The 24,585-nt window shown below is 37.9% G+C and overlaps 1 protein-coding gene across 1 annotated transcript in view; it reads left to right on the forward strand.

Annotated features, from left to right (window-relative positions):
* The window catches only part of FAM185A (family with sequence similarity 185 member A), a 57,094-nt gene extending 37,868 nt beyond the window's left edge, over window positions 1–19,226 (forward strand). The window contains 2 exon segments of the mRNA XM_036246466.1: window positions 805–939; window positions 19,165–19,226. Of these exon segments, the coding sequence (XP_036102359.1) occupies window positions 805–939; window positions 19,165–19,211 (182 nt within the window). The 3' untranslated portion in view covers window positions 19,212–19,226.
* Window positions 19,227–24,585: the final 5,359 nt, after the last annotated feature.

The following is a 24,585-nucleotide window of genomic DNA, read 5'->3' on the forward strand; positions in this document are numbered from 1 at the left end:
TTTTGAAAAATGATTGCTTAACTAACAGAGTGCTTTTTCTTATTTCCTCTAGAAGCTTTAATTACTACAAGATTATAATGGAAATAAAGTTGAATGTCTTGCCTTAGATACCCAAAAGACTGTAATTGAAAAGAAACATTAGTTAAAATTCAAACATTCTTTCTTTTTTTTATTATTGTTAACCCCCTGGATCTCATGGGGCACAACTGAAAGCACAAGAGTTCAAGGTTCTAGTTGTGTTATAATGATCAGTGAGCTCACAGGTTTTGTAATACAAGGAGGAAGAAGAGTGTGTGAAATACCGCAGTGGTTAAGAGCATGGGTTTTGTTGTCAATGAACTGGATCTCAATTCTAACATTAGCTCTAATGAGAACTTGAGCAAGTTCTCATTTGTAAAATCAAGACTACAATAATATCTCGTCAAGTTGAAATGGAGATTTAAAGAGATAATGTAATTAATTACACCTTAGTAAATGCTTGATTAATGGTAAATCCTTTCTACAAGCTTCATGTGTAATAAATCACTCACTTTTCTGTGATAAGTGCTTTTGACAAAAGAAGAAATAGTAATTTATAATGTCCTAATAACTCATATTGTTGACAGTAGTTACTCTCAATGCTTTGGGAGGTAGGAAACATTGACCACCTGGGAGTAAGGAAAAGACACTGCTGTTTAAGTAAAATATACTGAGGAATAAAAGCAGTGTACCAGGAACAATACTACCCATTCATTCATTTTTGTAATAAGCTCTGATACTTTTGATTTCTTTGCATTAATAAGCTCTCCAATAAACTTATTACAGGCTCTATTCTGGTCAAGGTTGCATCTTCTCTTCAAGCTCATTTACAGTTATCAGGAAAAGAGGTCGATGTGAACTCAGAAGTTCATGTTCAAGAGATGGCTAAAGCTCATAAAGATGATGGTGTAATAGTTACTGGTAAGGAGGTTACACTTTGCTGTATAAGATAAGCAATCATTGATACACGTAAGTAGAAATATGGTATGCTTAATTTCAGTTTTAGTGTTTTATTTTTCATTGTCACATTTTGGTGTTTGACACTGTTTTCTTCCAACTGATTATTAGTAACACAATACAGAGATTTTGTTTGAAATATTAACTAGTCCATTGGATAAACTCGATTTAAAAATTTTTCTTATCTCGAAGAGATATTTGCACACCATGTTTATAGCAGCATTGTTCACCATCACCAAGAGGTAGAAGCAAGTCATATGTCTATTGATGAATGAATGGATAAATGAAATGTGGAATATATTACACACAGTGGAATATTATTCAGCATTTAAAAGGAAGAAAGGCCTGTTACAACATGGATGAACCATAAGGATATTATGCTAAGTGAATTCAACCAGTCATAAAAAGACAAGTACTGTATGATTTCACTTACATGAGATACCTAAAGGAGACAGATTTATAGAAACAGAAAGAAAGGGGAGGGGAAAATGAGGAGTTATACAATGGGTATAGAGTTTCTGTTTTGCAAGATGAAAAAGTTCTGGAGATCTGTTTGCATAACTGTAAATATACTTACCACTACTGAACTGTAAACTTAAAAATAGTTAAGATGATAAATTTTATGTAATGTATTTTTACCTGAATTTAAAATTTTTAAAATTACTTAAAAAAATTTTTCTGGCACAGCAGCTTTCTAATTCTTGGACTTAAAAATTAACAAAATACATATAATGCAAAATATAAAGTTAACTTGGTTTGATTAGGAATTTGGTTTGGTACTATGCATATCAAACCCAGAAATGTGAATAGCTTTGCACATTTTCCCTAATTACCTCTAGCTGTATTGATCACTGATAGTAATTTTAAAAATATTTATTGTATAGATAATACATATACATACTAAAAAGAAGTTAATGCTGGTGAGGTTTTCCTTTAAATCTTACCAGCATCAAAAAAGAAAGTATGTGGTGGTGGTGGTGGTGGCTCTGGTTGTGGGGTATCTTCATAAGATCAAGCTTCAGTTTTAAATATGCATTGTATATGTTAAGAAAGCAGTCTGTTAAAAATCATAGATTATTAACAAAAAGCAAAAGTAATAAAAATAATACCCATACACTCTCAGGTCTAACTCAGTGCTTAATAGGCAACTCTAGTTACATGATGAAAACTTAAGTGTATTAAATGTGGTAAGAATCAACTTCTTGGGATTTAATCTCGTGAGTTTGATAAGGAGCCAGTAGAATTACTTTTTTTTTTTCCCCCATAATCTAAAGACAAATTTGTTTAACAGTGTTCTAAATGATAGCGTAATCAAATTATTTTACATATGTTAAGAATGTTTGAATTATAAATTGTCATTTTTTATTCTGTTACTCATAAAATCATATGTTTTACTGAAATTTAGATTTTGTTTTCAGTTTTAAAACACTATTCTCATAACTTCAGCCATTAAAACTAAGACCTCTTTAAATCATTTCAGAACACTTACTAGTTCTGTCATCGGATAAAATTGGCATCTGCAGACCTGATCTCTTTATTAACTTCTTGCCCATTTCTATTCCACTAAACCAATACCACCTCAAACTTAATATATTTAAAAACAAGCATTATCGCCCTGATCGGTTTGGCTCAGCAGTAGAGTGGCCCTCGGACCAATGAGTTGCATTGCAGGTTCAATTCCGGCCAAGGGCATGTACCTTGATTGTGGTTTGTCCCCAGCCCTGGTTGGGGTCGTGTGGTAGGCATCCAGTCGATGTGTCCCTTTCACGTCAATGTTTCTCTCTCCCTTTCTCCTCTCTCCCTCCCACTTTATCTGAGGATAAATAGAAAAATATCCTCGGGTAATGATTAAAAAAATAAAAAAATTAAAAACAAGCATTATCTTTCCCTCGTCTAGCTCTTCTTCCTGCTGTCTTCTGTATTTTCCTTCATTTGGTCAGTTGGTCACTCAATAAGCATTTATTGAGTCAGGCACTAAGAGAAATTGGGAGTGCAAAGCTGATAAAGTGTGGTCTGCTATCTGAGGAGCTCACACTCTGGTGAGGTAAGACAAGCCAGTGAATGCAGTAAAGTGGAGAAATGTTATAATAAAGTTATGTACATGGTACTGTGAGAGCATGTAGGTGACACATCCTAAATTAGACTAGCACTGTGTGTTTGGGGAAAGGAGAGAATCCAGAATAGCTAGGGTGTAGAGAGTAAGGGGGAAGGTGGCAGAAAAGGAGGCTGGAGTGTTGGAGAGGGGATCAGATCACAAAGGGCTGATTTTGATTTTATACTAAGTGCATTGCAAAGGCACTGAAAGGTTTTATTCTGGGGTTCACATAGATCTGTATATTAGAAAGGTCACTGAATGTTGAGTGGGGAAAGATTAGAAAAGACAAAGGTGGAATGAAGAAAAGGCTAATTAGCAGCAGGTTACTGCAGTAATTCAGGAGAGTTAAGTGGCCTGGACTTCACAGTGATCTATGTTAAATTCAACATGTAAATAAACCTTTAACAAATTTTGGCTGAAGAAAGAGATAAATGGATGCTATGAGGAAGATGCGTGTTTACCATATTGATTATTATGAAGTTTTTCAGCCTATTTATTTATTTTTGTGTGTTATTTGTTACTATGTCTTACAGTCTAGCCCCTAATTCCTAAACCAGGAAGCCTCAAATTGCAGAATGAATTTTATTTCCCATTCATAGTGCAAGATTCTAGGTACTGATCAGCAGAGTTCTTTTGTAGAATAGCAAATGATACACTATGAGATTGGGTCCCGGGTAGATCTATAGGTTGTCTCTGATACTAGTACAGAAGGACCTTAGATAAAGACAGAGCAGTCTTTTTTGGAGAGAACTGTGTGAACAAGTGATTGGATTTAGAGAAACTTTCATAATTCAGTTTTAGAATTTGATTCTAAAACTGGTGCCCAAAAGACCACAGACCTTATTTAAGTAAATGGAATGTTTTAAGAGTCCTAGGAAATTAGGGCAGATTGTTTTTGTGTGTGTGTGAAGATTTTTTTATCTGAAACCCAATTTTAGAAATAATGAGTAGCTTTATATATATGTGAGTTACAGTCTTCTGAGCTCAGCTCATCTGGGTCTTTCTTACGGAGCCTTATGAAGCATAGCAATGGAAATACCCTCTCTGTTAAGAAGTCTGGATTGTTTCTGTAACATGACTTCTGCAGAAAGTCTTGCCATAAAATTTGGTCCCGAGAGCTCAGGCTCCCTGCAGGGTTAGATGTTTCAACCCTGTAATTTTATTTGATTTCTTGCTTCATGGTTTCTCTTGCTGTTGCTGTCACTGATAAATAAAGATACATTCTGATTCTTGAAGTGATTTATAAGTCTTATGTGCTTTTTCTACATAAGCCTGGGACTTTATCAGGATGAAATATTTACCTATTAAAAAGATATGCATGTGTGTATTTTAGGGGCATACATTCTCCAATCCTTATGAATCCTTGTTTTTAACTTTCGTCTCTATCCATATATGGCAAAGTCAACTGATGATGAATGGTTTAAGTAAGATATTTCTAGGAAGTTGATTTCTCCAATTAGGTTTTAGACTTGGTTCATCAATTTAGATATAAAACCTCACTGTGGAATATCAAGCCCCAAAATGCATGGTACAAAGTCCTTTTGTCTATTTTATTAAATTATTTTTTATTTTCAATTACAGTTGATATACATTATTATATTAGTTTCAGGTGTACACCCCAGTGATTAGACACTACATAACTCAGTAAGTGATCATCCCAATAAATCTTTCACTCATCTGACACCATATATAGTTATTAGAATATTACTGACTATATTCCCTATGCTGTATTTTATATCTCCATGGCTATTTTGTAACAACCAATTTGTACTTAGTCCTTTCATCTTTTTTTTCCCCATGCCCCAATCCCCCTCCCATCTGGGAACCTTCAGAATGTTCTCTGTATCTATGAGTCTGTTTCTGTTCTGCTTGTTTATTTTGTTTTTAGGTTCAGTTGTTGATAGGAATGTATTTTTTGCCATTTTATTGTTCATATTTTTTATCTTCTTTTAATTTTTTTAATACTCACCTGAGAATATTTTTTCCATTGATTTTAAGAGAGAGCCCTGGCCGATCTTGCTCAGTGGTTAGAGCATCAGCCCATGGACCAAAGAGTCTTGCATTTGATTCCAGTCAAGGGCATGTACCTTGGTTGCGGCTCGTCCCCAGCCTTGGTCAGGGTCATGCGGGAGGCAACCAATTGATGTGTCCCTCTCACATCGGTGTTTCTCTCTCTCTCTCTCTCTCTCTCTCTCTCTCTCTCTCTCTCTCTCTACCCCTCACTCCCACTCTATCTGACAATAAATGGAAAAATATCCTCCAGTGAGGATTTAAAAAAAAAGAGACAGTGGAAGGGAGGGAGGGGAAAAGAGACAGAAATATCAATGTGAGGGAGACACATTGATTGGTTGCCTCCCACACATGTGTGTCCCAACTGGGTCCAGGGATCAAACCTGCAACTCTCTTCTCCTTTTGGCAGCCCTTTGACCAAGAATCAAACCTGTGACCCTTCAGTGTGTGCACTGATGCTCTAACCACTGAGTCACACTGGGCAGGGTATATTCTTTTTTTTTTTTTTTTTTTTTAAAGACCCTTTACCATTTCATATAATACTGGTTTGGTGATGATGAACTTCTTTAGCATTTTCTTGTCTGAGAAGCTCTTTATCTCTTCTTCTATTCTAAATGATAGCTTTGAAGGGTAGAGTAGTCTTGGTTGCAGGTCCTTGCTTTTCATCATTTTGAATATTTCTTGCCAACCCCTTTTGGCCTGCAAAGTTTCTTTGAGAAATAAGCTGATGGTCTAATGGGAGCTCCCTTGTAGGTTTTCTCTTGTTGTTTTTAAGATTTTCTCTTTGACTTTAACCCTTTGCATTAAAAAAAATTTTTTTTTTCCTTTATTGATTTTAGAGAGAGTGAGGAAGTGAAAGGGAGGGAGAGATAGAAACATCGATGAGAGACAACATCGATTGGCCACATCCTGCATCCTGCATGCCCCCCACTGGGGATCAGGCTCACAACCTGGGCATGTGTCCTGACCAGGAGTTGAACCAGTGATCTCTTGGTGCATTGGTCAACACTCAACCACTGAGCCATACTGGCTGGACACCTTTTGCATTTTGATTATGATGTATCTTGGTGTAGGTCTCTTTGGGTTCATCTTGTTTGGGACTCTCTGTGCTTCCTGGACTTACTTGTCTCTTTCCTTCACCAAGTTAAGGAAGTTTTCTGTCATTATTCTTTCAAATAGGTTTTTGATTTCTTGTTCTCTCTCTTCTCCTTCTGGCAGCACAATGATGCAAATATTGGTATGCTTGAAGTTGTCTCAGAGGCTCCTTACACTATCCTCATTTTTTTGGATTTTTTTTTTGTGCTGTTTTGAGTGGGTGATTTTTGCTTCCTTATATTCCAACTCACTGATTTGATTCTTGGCTTCATCTACTCTCTTGTTGATTCCCTGTATTATTCTTTATTACAGTTAGTGTATCCTTCATTTATGACTGGTTATTTTTTATGCTGTTGAGGTTCTCATTAAGTTTATTGAGCATCCTTATAACCTTTGTTTTGAAATCTGCATCTAGTAGGTTTTTGTCTCCATTTTGTTTAGTTCATTTTTCTGGAATTTTGTTCTATTGTTTCATTTGGGCCGTTTCTTTGTCTCATTTTGGCAGCCTCCCTCATTTATTTCTATGTATTAGGTAGAGCTGCTACAACTCTCAGACTTGGTAGTATGAGCTAACGTAGTAGGTATCCGGTAGGGTCCAGTGGCACAGCCTCCCCGATCACCCAAGCTGGGTACTTGAGGTGTGCCCCTGTTTTAGCTGTACAATCTCCTGTTGTAATTGAGCTTTGATTGCTGTTGGTACGTCACTGGGAGGGATTTATCCAGGCCAATCAGCTGCAAGGACTGTCTGTGACCACTGACCTCCAACCACCATAGAGGCTCAACTGTGCAGGGGCCCACCCCACAGAGCAGGACTTACTTCAGTGGGGCTTTGTGCCCACTGAGCCTGCCCCTTGAGTATGTCACTTGTGGGGGTGATTAGGTGGTTCTTTGACATGGTCTGAAACTGTCCACTGGGTGTGCTGGCTCTGGGGCCTTTTTGGAGATTCAGGCCAAGGTCAGCCACTGCCTGTGTTCTTCCCAGGGCCATCCTGCATAAGCTACAAAGCAGTCTGCCAGTGGCTGCTTCTTGTGCCGCGCTTGGAGGTGCCAAGGCAAGGCCAAGCTGTGAACGAAGGCTGGCTGCTGCTAGTGCCTGGCTTGGGGCCACTTAGTGAGAGGTATGGGGCTTGCTGAGGCTAGATGCTGCTTGTTTGAGAGATTTTAGGAAAATCCAAAGTATGAGCCAAGGCAGGGGCCACTCATGGAAAAGCCACTGGAAACAGTTTGGGTGGGCAGGATCTCAGGGAATCACCAGGGCAGGGCAAATAGTATGAGCCCTCCCTGCCACAGAGCTGTGGCAAGTATGAGCCCTCCCTTCCACAGCTCTGTGGCCAGGGAAGGCTCATCAAAGAAACAATGACTTTTGCCAGCACTTCTGTGTGGGAGAAAGCTGACCCCTAGCTCTTGCTCTGATGCCAAACAATTCAGTTCCTCCCCATATGTCTCTGGTGCCTTTCAAGCTGCGGCCCCCATGTTGGAGCTCAGAGGGAAGGAGTCCCAGTAAGTCTGTTTGTGGGCCCTTTAAGAGGAACTGCCTGGGGCTCCAGAAGCCTCAGTCTTTTTCAGCCTCAATCTCTGCTGATTTTTACAGCCCGAAGATACGGGGACTTTTTCTTCCCAGAACTGGAACCCTGGGCTGGGGGTCCTGGTGTGGGGCTGGGACCCCTCACGCCTCAGGGGGCACCTCTGCAGTGGAGATATCCCTCCCAGTTTGTATGCCCCACATGTGGGTGTAGGACAAGCCCATTCCTCATCTCCACCCCTCCTACCGGTCTTGATGTGGCTTCTTTATTTCCATAGTTGTAGGACTTACATTCAGCTCAATTTCAGGGGTTCTGAATGATGGTTGTTCTGTAGTTTGGTTATAAGTTTTTTTTTCTTTCTTTATTGATGTTAGAGAGAGAGGAAAGGAGACGGAGAGAGAGAGACAGGAACATTGATGAGAGAGAACATCAGTTGGCTGCCTCCTACATGCCCTCCCCCCCCCCCCCCCCCCGGGGATTGGGCCCACAACCTGGGCATGTGCCCTAACCAGGAATCGAACCAGCAACCTCTTGGTGCATGGGTCTATGCTCACCTACTGAACCACACTGGCTGGGCAGTTTGGTTGTAATTTTGATGTGGTTGTGGGAGGAGGCCAGTGCTGCTTTAAACTCTGCCACCATCTTAACTGGAAGTCCAAAGTTCTTTTGTCTTAAAACTTCCAATATTAGAAAGTGTACTGCCCAACTGATGATTGTTTGTCATAGTCATAGTAGGGAAGGTGGTACTACCAGTTTTACTTTATTATAGTGAAACTGGAAATATAAAACATATAAAAATAAATTCAGTTGGGATCAAAATAAGTTAGAAGAGATTTCTCATTCAGCTTGTTCTCAGTCTGGAGAGTTATACATTTATGATATTGTGATTTGTGACTGAAAACTGGTTCATGGGTTAGAAAAGAAATTGAAATTGGACTAAGCCCAAGATGGTATTTTTAAGATCTAGAGAAACTGTTTTCTCTCCAAATGGAAAAATATCCAGTCCTTTGATATGACTTATAGAAATACATTTTATTTTTTAGAACACTCTGAAGTTTTAGTTTTCTCCAAGTTTATAGCACATGGATTTGTCATTCATGTGGATGTACTTCAGGATGACTTAGAAGAAATTTTGTAATAGAATGAGGAATGCTATAGGCTCATGACTGCTTAAAAATAATTTGACAGGGAGTTAATGTAGGAACTGCCTTCAGTTGTTTATGCTTTTATAGTGCGTTTGTTTCCCCATCATGTTGTAAAGTGTAAGATCCTGGGAGTGTAATAGATAATTAACAGCAACTTTGTTAATGTATACCAGGAAAAAAAAAGGTCTTGTTTGACTCATATGCAAACTTTATATGCAAGGCCACATAGTAAATCTGTTAAAATTTGAAAGCTACATATGGTTTCTGTTGCATATTCTTTTTTGGTTTTGTTTTTTTAATAACCATTTAAAAATATAAAAGTCACTCTTACCTCTTTAGCCATAAAAAACAGCCCGTAGGCCACATTTGGCTAAAGTTTGCTGACTGCTAGACTAGAGACCAAAGTACAGGGTCCAATCATAGAGCATTTGAATTCTGTAATGTGTGGAGTTTTGTTTTGGGTTTTGTATTTATTTTGGTTTTTTTGTTGTTGTTCAGATAGAGCGGGAGGGAGGGAGGGAGAGAGAGAGAGAGAAATATCAATGTGAAAGGGACACATCAAGTGGTTGCCACCTGCACGACCCAGCCAGGGCCCGGGACAAACTGCAACCAAGGTACATGCCCTTAGCGGGAACCGATCCCGGGTCTCTCTGGACCACAGGCCAATGCTCTAACCGCTGAGCCAAACTGGCTAGGGCTGGTTTTGTATTTATTTTGACCATTCAAGAAATACTGAACCATAGCCAAACCATACCTTGAATGATGTCATCTTAGTAGTGAGTGAACTAAAATGATTTGTGCACATAAAAGTATAATCGTGTAAGATTTAAGAAACAAAGTAACCACAGAAGATATATGATGGCAGATAAAAAACGCAAGAACACGTTCAGCATCTCTAGCCATTAGTGAAGTGCAAATTAAAACCAGAATGAGATACTACTACCTACCTAGTAGAACAGCTAAAATGAAAATACAAATAATACTAAATGCTGACAAGGATGTAAAGAGAGTGGATCTCTCCTGTATTGTCATTGGGAATGTAAAATGATGCAGCCATTCTAGCATTCAGTCTGGCATTTTGTTAAAAAACTAAACATGAGACATTTCCTCAAGAGGCAAGATGGCTGAAGCCTAAGGAAGTTCCATCCACTTGCTCCATGTACAGGACCGATCCTGAGGCTAAACTGCAGAGCATTCAACTTGAAAAACCACCTGCAAATAGCTGACTGGAAATACTGTGAGCGAGGAGGCCATGGAGAGGAGAGAGGAGATTGCAGAGGAAAGTGCAGTAGCACAGCTTCTGACCTCTGGGAAAGGGAGAACTCAGCCCCACACAGAGATCCCAAAATAGGAGCAACAGATAAGGAAAGAGGAGCCCATGTAGTACACAAGGAAAGAGGCCTGTTCTTCCCCACCTTGAGGGAACAGGAGGCACCCCTGTGGAACAGCCTGGGCTAGAAACCTGCACCCCAGCAGCAGGGACTGAGGTGCTGGGGATTCAAAAGTCTGGCCAGCAGGGAGCCAAAACAGAAGTCCCACCCAGTGAGCTAGCTGAAAGATTAAAGAGCCAAGCAGGGCATTTTTTTTTTTCTATTATTTTCTTTACCTGTTTTTTTCTATTCTCCCCTGCTTGGGGTGGCAACCAGGAGTGCCAGCAAACCAAGCAGAACTGAGGCACTGGAAGGAGAAGAGACTGCCTGCCTCTCTTGTAACTACAGGCACCACCCCCAACACAGATCTCTCTGTGTACAACACCCTGACTGGACCTGATACCCCACAGAGCTCAGTGCTGTGGGGCAAGGAAAAGCAGCCCAGAACAAATACGTGCAAGTAGTTAGCCCTAAAGGCCACCCAGCCTCTGGGCTAGGGAAGCCCAGCCCATAGAACTACCTGGGACCACAACCTGCAGGGCTTCAGCCAGGAGGCCAAGGACCAAGCAGGGATAATGATTCACATTGGCCTACACCAGAGAACTCCCAAGATGACAGGGACCCATACCCAAGGAGCCAGATCCAGCAACACCAGAGCAAAATCCAGTGAGCTCCATAAAGAGCAGATCCAAGGTTTCTTAGCTATTGTGATGTGTGGGTTCTTTTTTTTTAATTCATTTTTTTCACTTCCTTTTTTTTCCCATTTCCTACTTTCCTAGTCTATATTTTATTCAATTTACCATTACTACCTTCTAAAATTATTATTATTTTATATGTTTTATTTTTTATACTTACCCTGTTTCTGGTCTCTGCCTTCTTTGCTTTCATATTCTTTTTTGTATGTTTTTCCCATCTCCTAATTCTTTTACTCTCATGCCTTATAGTATTATGTGTGTATGTGTGTGTTTTCTGGTTGTTTGTTTTTTTGAGTTTTTCGCTGAGGTGGGTGCTTTTATCATTGTTGATGCTTATATTTGTTCAAGGTGCTCTTTGGTATGGTCTGCCATTACTGTGCCTTCTTTACTTTCATATAAATTTTTTTTTTCTCTCCCTCTTTTAATTCATTTAGTCTCATGCCTTCTACTAATGGTGTGTGTGTGTGTGTATGTTTTCAGTTTGTTTGTCTTGTGTTTTGGTTTTTTTGTTGTTGTTTTTCTTCTTTCTCACTCTTCTAATTCTTTTGGTCTCTCACCTAGTGTTCTTCGTGTATGTGTATTTTTTTGTTTGTGTGTCTTTTAATCTTTTTGTTGAGGCGGTTGCTTCTATTATTGTTGTGGCTGATATTTTTGGAGGGGTTCTTTTTGCTTTGGGCTGGTTGCTTTGGTGTTGTTCTCTCAACACCTATATAATGGTTGCCACAACAGTGTCGACAGGGTCAGGGTTGAGACTCGTAGTTAACAAACCCAAAGACTCAGCCCACCCACAAACGGACAACAGCAATCAAGACCCAAATTCAACAGGAGACCCCACATAACCTATACAGGGGTCATTCCTAGAGCACCCAACTCAGAAGATAAGGAGATTACTCTTATTGGGTCCCACAAGAAGGCTACCACACCAAGACTGGGAGGCATAGCAGTCTTATCTGATACACACAGACCTGCCTATGTGACTCAGCAGGCTTTACCTGGCCCCAAACTACCAGACTGCTAAAACAGTGAGACAGCCCTGGCCAGTTTGGCTCAGAGGTTAGAGCGTCAGCCTGCAGACCAATGAGTCGCGGGTTCAATCCCAGTCAAGGGCACGTACTTCTGTTGCGATTTGTCCCTGACCCTGGTTGTAGTCATGTGGGAAGCAGCCACTCGATGTTTCCCTTTCACATCAATGTTTCTCTGTCTCTCTCTCCAACTCTCTCCCTTCTACTCTATCTGAACGAAAGTGGGAAAATGTCCTCACGTGAGGATTGAATGAATGAATAAATAAGGTGAGGCAAAGAAGAAAAAAAAGGCATCCAAATTGGAAAGGAGGAAGTAAACTGTCATTATTCAGAGATGACATGATATTATACATAGAAAACCCTAAAGACTCCATCAAAAATGTACTAGATTTAATAAATTCGGCAAAGTAGCAGGATACAAAATCAACATCTAGAAATCATTCACATTTTGATACACCAATAATGAACACAGAAAGAGAAACCACAAAAACAATCCCATTTACCATTGCAACAACAAAAAAATGAGATACGAGGAATAAACTTAACCAAGGAGGTAAAAGACCTGTTCTCAGAAAATGACAGAACATTGAAAAAAGAAATAGAGGAAGATATTTTTTAAAAAGTGGAAACATATACCATGTTCATGGATTGGAAGACTCAACATCATTAAAATATACTATCCAAAACAATTTTCAGATTCAATATAATCCCTATTAAAGCACCAACAAAATATTTCACAGATCTATAACAAATATTCCAAAAGTTTATATGGAGCTTAAAAAGACTCCAAATAGCCACAGCAATCTTGACAAAGAAGAACAAAGTAGGAGAGATCACAATACCGGATATCAGGGTATTCTACAAAGCCATTGTAATCAAAACAACCTGGTACTGGTACAAGAACAGGCATATAGATCAATGGATCAGAACAGAGAACCCGGAAATTGACCCAGGACAGTATGCACAATTAATATTCAATAAAGGAGGCAAGAGTATACAATGGAGAAAAGACAGACTCTTCAATAAATGGCATTGGGAAAATTGGACAGGTACAAGCAAAAAAATGAAAATAGACCACCAACTTATACCATACATAAGAATAAACTCAAAATGGATAAAAGACTTAAATGTAACTCATGAAACCATAAAAATCCTAGAAGAAAATTTGGCAGAAAAATCTCAGACATCATACATAGTGGAATTTTCAGATACATCACCTAGGGCAAGAAAAACAAAAAATTAATAAATGGGACTACATCAAACTAAAACGCTTATGCACAGCAAAAGAAACCAGTGTTAAAATGAAAAGGGAACCCACTCTCTGGGAGAACATATTTGCCAGTGATGTATCGGATAAGGGGTTAATATCCAAAATATATAGAGCAGTCATACAACTCAACTCAATTAAAGAATGGGCAGAGGACCTGCATAACACCTCTCCAAATAGGACATATAAATGGCCAGGAAACATGAAAAAATGCTCAACATTTCTAAACATCAGAGAGATGCAAATTCAAATGACTATGAGATCACCTCATATCAGAATGGCAGTCATCAGAAAATCCTTAAACAACAAGTGCTGGTGAGGATATGGAGAAAAGGGTACTCTAGTACAGTGTTGGTGGGAATGCAACTGGTGTAGCCACTGTGGAAAACAATATGGTGCTTCCTCAAAATATTAAAAATGGAATTGCTATTTGACCTAGTGATTCCACTTCTCAGAATATATCCTAAGAAGCCTAAAACACCAATCAGAAAGAATATATACATCCCTATGTTCATAGCAGTGCTATTTACAATAGCTAAGATCTGGAAACCCAAGTGTTCATCAGTAGATGAGTGGGTAAAAAAGTTGTGGTATATTTACATAATAGAAATTATATGCAGCTGTAAGAAAGAAAGATTCCTTACCCTTTGAGACAGCATGAAGAAACCTGGAGAGTATTATGCTGAGTGAAATAAGCCAGTCAGAGAAAGACAAGTACCACATGATCTCAATTATTTATGGAACATCATGAACAAAATAAGCTGTAGATCAAAATAGAGTCATGGAAGTAGGGAACAGACTGACAAACCTCAGAAGGATGGGAAGACATAAACCAAAAAACTTGTATGCATATATGCACAACCAATGGACACAGATATTTGGTTGGAGAAAGCAGGAAGGGGGTGGGAGCTGGAAGGAGGGGGGGTCAATGGAGGAAAAAGGGGAGACATCTGGAATACTTTCAACAACAACAAAAATAGTATATGGTTTAGTGGAACAGAACAGAGAACCCAGAAGATGACCCAAGACATTATGCTCAACTAATTTGTAACAGAGGTGGCAAGAGCATACAATGGAGTAAACACAGTCTCTTCAATAAATGGTATTGGGAAAACTGGACAACTACATGCAAAAAAATTAATCCAGACCACCAGCTTATACAATACACAAGTATAAATTCAAAATGGATAAAAGACTTAAATGTAAGTTGTGAAACCACAAAAATCCTAGAAGAAAATGTAGGCAGCACAATCTCAGATATAACACGTAGCAGAATTTTCACTGATACAGTGCCTTGGGCAAGAGAAGCAAAAGAAAAAAATTAATAAATGGGACTACATCAAACTAAAAAGCTTCTGCACTGCAAAAGAAACAAGCATCAAAATGAAAAGGGTATCCACTGTATGGGACAACATAATTGCCAACAATACATCAGATAAAGGGTTAACTTCCAAAATATATAGAGTACTCATACAGCTCAGCAAAAGGAAGACAACCCAATTAAAAAATGGGCACAGGACCTGAATAGACACCTCTCCAAATAGGACATACAAACAGCCAGAAGACATATGAAAAATTGCTCAACTTCCAGCTGGTGTGGCTCAGTAGTTTAGTGTCGACCCATGCACCAAGAGGTTACCAGTTTGATTCCCAGTCAGAACACATGCCCAGGTTATGGACCCGGTCCCCAGTGGGGGGCATGCAGGAGGCAGCTGTTCAATGTTCTCTCACCAGTGTTTCTATCTCTCCTCACTACCTCTCTCTCTAAAATCAATAAAGGAAAAAAAATTTTTTTAAGAAAAAATGCTCAACATCACTAATCATCAGAGAAATACAAATTAAAATGACTATGAGGTGTCACCTCACACCTGTCAGAATGGCCACCATCAACAAATTATCAAACAACAAGTGCTAGCAAGGATGTGGAGAAAACGGGACTCTAGTACACTGCTGGTAGGAATGCAGACTGGTGCAGCCACTATGGAAAACAATATGGTGTTTCCTCAAAAATTTTAAAATGGAACTACCATTTTTACCATGAGCCCACTTTTTAGGAATATATCCTAAGAAGTCTGAAACACCAATCAGAAAGAATGTAAGCACCCCTATGTTCATAGCAGTGCCGTTTACAATAGCTAAATTCTGGGAACAGCCCAAGTACCCATCAGTAGATGAGTGGGGAAAAAGTTATGGTACATGTCTACAATGGAATAGAATGCAGCTGTATAAAAGGAAGATATCTTACCCTTTGAGACACCTTGGAGAGACGTGGAGAGTATTAGGCTAAGTGAAATAAGCCAGTCAGAGAAAGACAAGTACCACATAATCTCACTTATTTGTGAAATACAATGAACAAAATAAATCCAGAGACAGGAAAGTAAGGGAACAGATTGACAAACCTCAGAGGGAAGAGGGATGGGGGTGGGTGAGGGTGGGAAGAGATAAGCATATATTCATAACCAGTGGACACACAACAATACTGTGAAGGTTAGGGTGGGGGGACTGGGGTGGGGAGGAGGTTGTCAATGGAGGAAAAAGGAGGGATATCTGTACAAAAATTAATTAAAAAATAAATGAAACATTTCCTCTTGCTCTGTCTGTGAGCAGGAAGTATCTAAGAAAAACAAACAAACAAAACTAAACATGAAACTACGATATGACCCAGCAATTACACACCTGGACGTTTATGTTGGAGAAAGAAACTTAATATTCTCATAAAAACCTTTACACAAATATTCATAGCTTTATTTGTAATAACCAAAACTGATAATGACTGAAATATCCGTCTGCCAGTAAATGGTTACACAAACAGTTGTATGTTTATACAGTGAAATACTATTCATCAATAAAAAAGGAACAATCTCCTGATGCATACAACTTGGATGAAACTTAAGGGAATCATGCTGAATGAAAAAAGTCAGTCTCAAAATGTTGCATACTGTATGATTACATTTATATAACATTCTTGAAATGACAAAATTATAAAAATGGAGAGCAGAGAAGTAGTTGCTAAAGGTTAGGGAAGGAGAGGGAGGATAAGATTATAAAGAGATGTTATCAGGGACTTTCTTTGTGGTGATGGTGTCCTGATTATAATGATCGTTTTATGAATCTATACACTTGATAAAATGTCATGAAAGTATACCTAAAGCATACAAAAAAGTGAGTACATAAAAAATGGTGACATGAATAAAGTCTTTAGTTTAATTAACTGTACTTTGCCAATCAGGTACCTGATTTTGATGATGTAGTATGGTTATGTAAGATGTCACCATTGGGGGAACTGGGAATGGGTGCACAGGACCTCTTTATCCTATTTTTGCAACTTCTTCTGAGTCTTTAATTATTTCAAATTAAGAAGTTAAAGAGATCTCTGGCCAGATAGCTCAGTTGTTTGGAGTGTCATCCTGATACGCCAAGGTTGTGGGTTTGATCCCCGGTTAAGGCACATAGAGGAATCAACCAATTATTGCATAAATAAATGGAACAACAAATTGATGTTCCTCTGTCTCTCTCTCCCGTTCCCTCTCTCTCTCCCTCTCCCCTACCCCTTGCTCTCTCCTTGTCTCCCTTCCTCTCTCTTTCTAAAATCAATCAATCAACCAATAAAAAAAAATTTTAAAAGGAGTTAAAGTGAGTGAGAGCAACTGAAAGTGTGATAGAGGGAGGAAGGGAGGGAGAGGAAAAAGAGAGAAAGAAATGATGAAGGCTTCCAGGCAAAAAGTGCAGTAAAAAGGACTTATTAGCCCTTCTACCTAAGACAACAGCAACACGCCTGGCTGGTCTGGCTCAGTGGATTGAACATTGTCCCATGGACTTAGAGGCCCCAGTATGATTCCTGATCAGGGCACATGCCTGGGTTGTGGGCTTGATCCCCAGTGTGGGGCGTGCGGGAGGCAATTGATTAATGTATCTCTCTCACATCAATGTTTCTATCTCTCCTTTCCTCTTGCTCTAAGAAAATTAATAAAAATATATATTTAAAAAAATTAATGAACAAAATACATGAGAAACAGTTTCCAAGACTAGATATTAGGAAATGAAAGAAAGTGATCTCTGAGAGACGGGGAACAAAATAAGCCACTGCTAACTGCCTTGGGAGTCTCCAGGCTGTGGTTAGTACAGAAGGAGAGGGATCTCTTGTGGAACCCAGCAGACTCCCTGAATTGAGGAGACCATGTTGAGAGTCCACAAAGACCAAGACAGCTAGAGTTCAAAGGACAAAATACTAGAGGGAATAGAACCTGGTGCTCACACAGATCTAAGAATAATGTCTGTGCTACTTGCCAGACTAGAAAAAATGATAATACATGGAGCACTGGGTAAAGAACTTAATAGCTGGAATCAATTAGCCCTAGACTGAGCACCCCTCCAGAACTGCCTAACAGATCACAAAAGCAAGAGAAGAAAGGCTTAAACTGTTTCCAAGTAACTTACCTGCATCCCTAAACAAAGCTAAAGATTTACAGGAATACAAAAATATTCAGCACACAACAAAATAAAATTTACAATGCCTGGCATCCAATCAAAGATTATCAGACAAGCAGAGGCAAAAAAACATAACCCATAATGAAGAGAATATCAATTGAAACCCACCAGAACAGGCACAGATGTTAGCATTAGCAGAGAAGGAAAATAAAAGTTATTATAACTGTGTTCCACATGTTGGAATAAAGTTAAGACATGGAAAATATAAAAAAGACCAAAATTGAATTTCTAGAAGTAGAAATGAAAACTACAGTATCTGAAATAAAAAATTCAGTGGATGGGATTAGACATAGAAGATTTGAGGAAGAAAAGTCCAAGAATATTTCTTGGGCAAAACTGATATGCTTGCTCAAAACCTAGAGTACAATTATCTTTGTTATTATTCCAAGTAAAATACAATGATAAGTACTATTAAAACTAGCTCAAAAATATTTTCTTGTTGGTAAAAATTTTATTGTAAAGATATCTTCGGTTGCACTTTTGTCAAGGGAAGACTAAACAGTTAAAAAATGTTGACAACAGTAGTGATATTGGTTATGGAATTGTGTGTGGTAGTTAAAGGTTTTGTTTGTGAAATCTATGCATTAAAAATAGTGAAATTTCAGAATAATTATTTACATGTTGTTTCATAAGTGTATAATTTATTTTCCTAGCCAGTTGGTGAGCTTTTTGAGAGTATTAGCATGTCTTTTTGCATCTTTTGACCCTTCCTGAAATACTTAGTATGGTGCTTCCCATAGTGGGTGGTCAGTAGAGTTTATAATGTAAAAGAGGGAATCCTCCAACTAGTATGCACTGAAGTTTAATCTGCTAATAAGGCAGCACCGGAATTATCCCTCTGAACAAAATGTAAATAAAGTCTGTTACAGGGTTGGGGGAGGGAGGTTGCAGAGACCTTAGCCAAGAAGCTTCTCAAGCCTGTTTTAAAGTCAGAGAACTCAATTTTGTGAACTACTCCTCAGAGCCCTGTGTTTGTCCACAGCTACTACTGATTAGATCAGGCACATTTTGGGTTAATGACTAATGCTTCTCGACTAGGTATTTGGGGAAATAAATAAATAAAAAGAACTTGGAGATTTATATATTTGGGTAGATTTTTGCAAATGCTAGAGTTTAAAAATGTCAAACTTTTAATAGAAGCCTAACTACCTAGTGATAGAGTGGGCATTTCCCATTTCTTGGTCAAAGAAACATTGTCTGATTGTCACTGGAAAGACTATTTAAATAAGGAACAAGGTTTCTGAAACCCCAAGTTCCAATAAGTATTACTAGATTTTTTTAGGAAGGAATTTATAAACTTTACAAATTAAAGTAGAGTCTCCACAGATTTAGGCCAAAGTATGAAGAGCTTTCAGTAAATTACTTTTTGGCAACATAGAGAAAGCTGTTTCAAGGAACCTAAGTGGAATTTTGTCAACTGTCTTCTTTTATGAGTATTGTCTCTAAGTTATAATTGCTTGTGTGTTCATTTGTTGGTAGCAGCAGCATCATGCGTGGCCTCTACTGCTGCAGAAGGAAACGGGTAGATTGGCTTCTCTCTCCATAAGCAAGAAATGCATGATTGGAAAGGTGACAAGTAATATACAAGGAAAAGATCTTAAGATATTTGGGAAAACTTTACTGTTTTTTATGTTTTACCTATTGATGCTAAATGGTGTAAAAAATAATAAATTTAGAGTAATCAATGTTTAAGGTTTTCACTTCTTTCCTCTACATTTATTTGAATAACTAGAAAAAGAAATTCTGTATTATAGAAAGACTACTGGGTACAGGTACCTTGAAATTCTGACCTAACAAATGCAGCACAGGCATAAAAAGAACAGATTAAAGTTGACAGAGCTGAACCCCTTAGTAATGAAGAGTTAGAGGAAAAAGCGAAGCTTCTAACAGTGATTTAACAATTGGAATGAGAGATTTTATTTAACCAGTTTAGTGAAAACTGGGGCCATAATGATATTAAAAATATAGCAAGAGAGCCTGGCCAGTGTGGCTCAGTGGTTGAGTGTTGACCCATGCACCAGGGGGTCACTGGTTCAATTCCCTGTCAGGGCACATGCCCAGGTTGTGTGCCCAATCCCTAGTGAGGGGCATGCAGGAGGTAGCCAGTTGATGTTCTCTCTTATCGATGTTTCTATCTCTCTCTCCCTCTCACTTCCTCTCTCTCTCTCTAAAATCAATAAAGGAAAAAAAAATTTTTAATATAGCAAGAGAAGTAGACTGAGCTGTGTCCTGAGAAAGAAGCAATGAATTCTAAGACATGGATTAGATTATGGTTTAGATTAAATGGGAGATGCAAGAAACCAGAGAATAATTTGTATCAAAGGAGCACTTGACACAAAGATTGGATGGTACAAAGCACCTTTTCATTAGCCAGGAACATCGTATGATACTAACGGGGGTGGGACTATACTAAAGGAAAAGATTGCCTGATTTGTGTGCTTGGATTCAACAAAGAAAATTTATATGATGAATTGAGACAGTATATTCACAACTCTCCTCAGTTCAGATTTGACTGGATTCTTAAACACAAAATTGCAGTGGAGTGCCAGAGGTGGTATAACAACTTAATTATTTTGATTAAGAGAAAAAATAGAACTAGAAGAATGAGATGGGAAATGAACCAGCTGAGCTCTATGATTGCCACAGCCTATAACCTTGAGAGAATTTCCAGGCAGAGCCCAACAGACTTCCCAGTGGAGGAGACTAAGCTGAGCATCTGGGGAGACTGCTGGAGTTTATAAGAGAGTTCCAGAGAGGAGGGAGCTGCACAGGGTGCCCATGAGCATTAAGCAAAGTACTGATCACCATGTGTGTGAGGAAACTAACACATACTACAGTGTGAATGAACTTCAAAATAATTAGCTGAGTGAAAGAACTCAGATTTTGAAAAAAAAAAAAAAAGTGTACATACTACATGATTCTATTTATTAAAATTTAAGAAAATGAAACTAATTCATTGTGACACAGTGGATTAGTGATTGTTGAGGGATGGGGTGGGGTGGGGGTTCTGGAGATAACAGGCAGAGAGGCACAGGAGGGAAAGATTACAATGAGGCACAAGAAAACTTGTAGATGTGATATGTTCATTATCTTGATTGAAGAAATGGCTTCACAGATGTTTTACATATTCCAAAACTTATTACATTTCATACTTTAAATACATGTTATTTTGTCAGTTGTATTTAAAGTACGCTCTTTTTTAAACTTGCATACAAGAAAAATACAAATAAAAAATAGAGTAGCTTCCCTTTTAGAGTTGTACTAAGAAAATGAAAAGAGGGAACAAGCCTAGGTAACTTCTTTGTAACTCTTCCTCATATCTATCTTGACTAAGATTCTTTGCTGTTCCGAAGCATTTTTAGTTTTAGAGGTGTATTGTTAGGATCTATGTAGTCAGATATTGGTATTGTCACTCAAGATATAACTTCATTCATTTTTTGTTTCAGGGCTCATGAATCAAGGAAGCAAACAAGAAAAATGGATTAAGGCTGATGCCCCAAAAGGCACTATAAGTTTTAGAAGTCAAAGTTGGTTTCAGTCCCTGAAACTACAGGATTAAAATGCTAATACCACTGTTCATATAAATATTGAAAATAACAAATTGGATGAATACTGGTGAATTATCTTGGTGGGGGGTGGTTTCAAAATTTGTACTTAGCTATTGTATTACTTTTCTTATTGCTCTGTAACAACTTGCCGCAAACTTATCAACTTAAAATAGCACCCATTTAACAGCTCACAGTTCTGTAGGTCAAGACCGTGGCTAGATTCTCTGTTAAGGGTATTCACAAGGCTGGACTCAAGGTGTAGACTGGGCTGAGTTCTTATCTGGCTGCTCTGGTAAAACAAAATCTTCCAAACTCATTCATGTTGTTGGCAAAGCCTAGTTCCTTGTGACTGTATGAGGTCTCTGTTTTCTTGCTATCACCCGGCATTCGCTCTAAGCTTCTAGAGGCCAACTATATCCCTTCTCATGTGGCCCTCTTCATCTTCTAGCCAGTATTGATGCATTCAGTCCTTCTAATACTTTGAACACCTGACCTCTTCTGCAGCCAGTTGGAGAAAACTCTGCTATTTAAAGGGCTCACTTGATTAGGTCAGGCCTACCCAGCATAATCTTTGTTTTGCCATATATTGTAACATAACTATGGGAGAGATGTCTCATCATATTCAGTTTCCACTCACACTCAAGAGAAGGAGATTATACAAAAACATAGGTGATAGGGGGAGGAGTTCAGGGAGTTATCTTAGAATTTTTGTACCATAGCTCTCATGTAACATGTTTTTTACTTAGTATTTATTATGACATCAATGTAAATTTAAGCTGTTAATAAAACACATCATAAATATAATGTAATTGCTATCGATTCCTCATTATATTTTTTTTTGCATAATTGAAGACATAACTTGTTTGGGGGGGAGGACATTCAGCTATTTTGCAGCCTGATGTATGAAGATAGATTTCACTTTTATAATGGTGTATTGTATACAGTTATTTATGAATTCTCTTTTTTTCAAATGCTACTTGTCTATTCCTAGAACATTTAAATTATACAACATTAAAAGACTATCTATTGGATTAAATGTTTTATGATTAGGATACATCTATTCTTAAACACTGATTTCTAATAGTGTGATTTATAATAGTCTCTCTTTGTTAATATTTCATTTATTTATAGTTGTCTGTGTTTAACTTACTTGTGAAACATAAAGTCAGCTTTGTGGGATATCTCAGTCTCCTTTTAGCTTACCCTTCATGAAATCAAATTAGTATATGTTTGAATGATACACAGTAGTATGTTTAATGTGATTGTTGTGTGTGTGTCTATGTATGTATGTGTGTATTTAATTATTAAGTAGAGGAAACTGAGAGGCAAAGAGGCACTTTTTATATTTTTTTTTCATATAAAAGTATATAAACATTTTCATGACTAAAATTAAAGTTTATGAAATTAATCAACAATAGCCAGAATGGTCATGAATATAACATCAGTCAACTGTATTTAAAATTATTAAAGGAATTGTACGTATTTTGGATCACATAATCAAGTTTCAACAGAAAGGAAAAGCTTCCGTATGTTGTTGTCTTGAACACAGACTGATACATATCAAATGCTTAAGAGTTGAGACCTAAGAAATATTTTGGATACCCTGAGTACCTTGCCCTCTGTTCACTCTACTTCTTGATCCCTTTTTCATAACCTACTTTTTCTAACACCTAGCCCTTCTCTTTCATTTCTGTAGTGATACAATTTGTCTCACCGCAAAGAATAAATGTGTCTTTTGTTCTTGTTTAAAGGAGGATCTTAGCCTAAGAGTTTTGGAGCAAGACTTGACAGTTAAACACCTTGCTTGGTTACTAGAGAATATAACATCTAGTCTTCCCCGTGCATGTGTTATTGCTGTAGAAAACAGTTGCCTCTGGTATAGGTCTCTCCAGTTGGGTGCCTGAGACACATTGGGGTCAGACACTTAGGATTCAGAAATGACATTTATTTGTTTGTTTGTTTGTTTGTTTGTTTATTGTGAGAGAGGCTGATTTGTTGTTCCACATTTATGTATTCATTGGTTGATCCTTTTATGTGCCCTGACCAAGGATTAAACCTATAACCTTGGTATATCAGGGTGATGCTCTAACCAACTGAGCTACTCAGCCAGGGCAGAAGCCAGCTTTTATGTAGCTGCCAGAAATCTCCAAATTAGTTTAAAATCACCCTCTTAGAACAATCATCTTAAATCTTTTGGCTCAGATCTTAAAACCTCCTACTCAGCTGATTCCCCTGCTGTCCATTTTCAGGAACCATTTCTACCAGCTAAGGGATACTACCTTATTTCAAAAACTCTTTCAAAATCAAACTAAGGAAGGGGAGAATTATTCAAAATATTTAGCTAATACAGTGTACCCTATAATAATATCTGAAGAGCCCTTTAAAATCTATTCAAAATACCTTCAATATCCTTTACCTTAAATTTTATTCTTACTTCAATTTTGTGGGATATAAAAAGATAGTGATTAATCCCACTTGAGAGATAAGTAACAGAGGAAATAAAAGGGTTAAAAAGTTGATCTAATATTACTGACACAACTTCTTTGTGGCGATCAGAACAGTTGTGCTGTCTTCTGAACTCTATGAACATCAGTCTACATGATATTAAATCATGGTATAAATAACTTATATCTCTGGGCATAAAATTTGGAGAGCATTTTTTTTTTTTTTTTGATAGCATAGTTTACAAATTCCCCTATAGTGCAAATCTGATTAAAAATATTTTTCTGAGACATTGCAGGGACACTCTTTCTATTTACAGATCCTGTTTCTATTTAATTTACCGCTAACAGTTAAATCAGATGTTGAGATGAGTCCAGGGTCACTTGGCATTTAGTTCTGTCTTATTGTAAGTATCTGGAAATCATAAGAAAGCCTTGTTTCCTTTAAAAATGTATGTTTATGTTTTATTCTGACTTATAAGGCCATCTCTGCTTTCTTTTCTAAAGAAAAGCCTCTAAATTCTTTGTCAAAAAACATCACATCTGTCAGGGTTGTTTCATATAACTGTAACCTCAGATTTGGTAACCTAATCAAACTATTGGTTTGATTAAGGTAATTTTACATGGGATATTTATATACTAGCAGTACTTGATTTGGCATTTTAAAAATCATCATTATTAGACAGAAGAATTAATGATGTATTTAGAAACATTTGTAGTTGGAATAAGAATCAGGAGATGATTTGCTGCTCATTATACCGTTGAGATCCAGCTAATAAAAAACTTATGTCAAATGAAGTCGCCAAATTCTAGATTGTTTTGTTCTTCCTGCTTGAGTTGAAGGTGATACTACTTCCTCTTCACTACTGTATGTTGCCTCTTTCACTGTCAGTTCTGTACCTTTAAGAGGT

The sequence above is a fragment of the Molossus molossus genome, unplaced genomic scaffold, assembly GCF_014108415.1.
Source record: "Molossus molossus isolate mMolMol1 unplaced genomic scaffold, mMolMol1.p scaffold_m16_p_7, whole genome shotgun sequence".
Taxonomy (NCBI): Eukaryota; Metazoa; Chordata; class Mammalia; order Chiroptera; family Molossidae; genus Molossus; species Molossus molossus.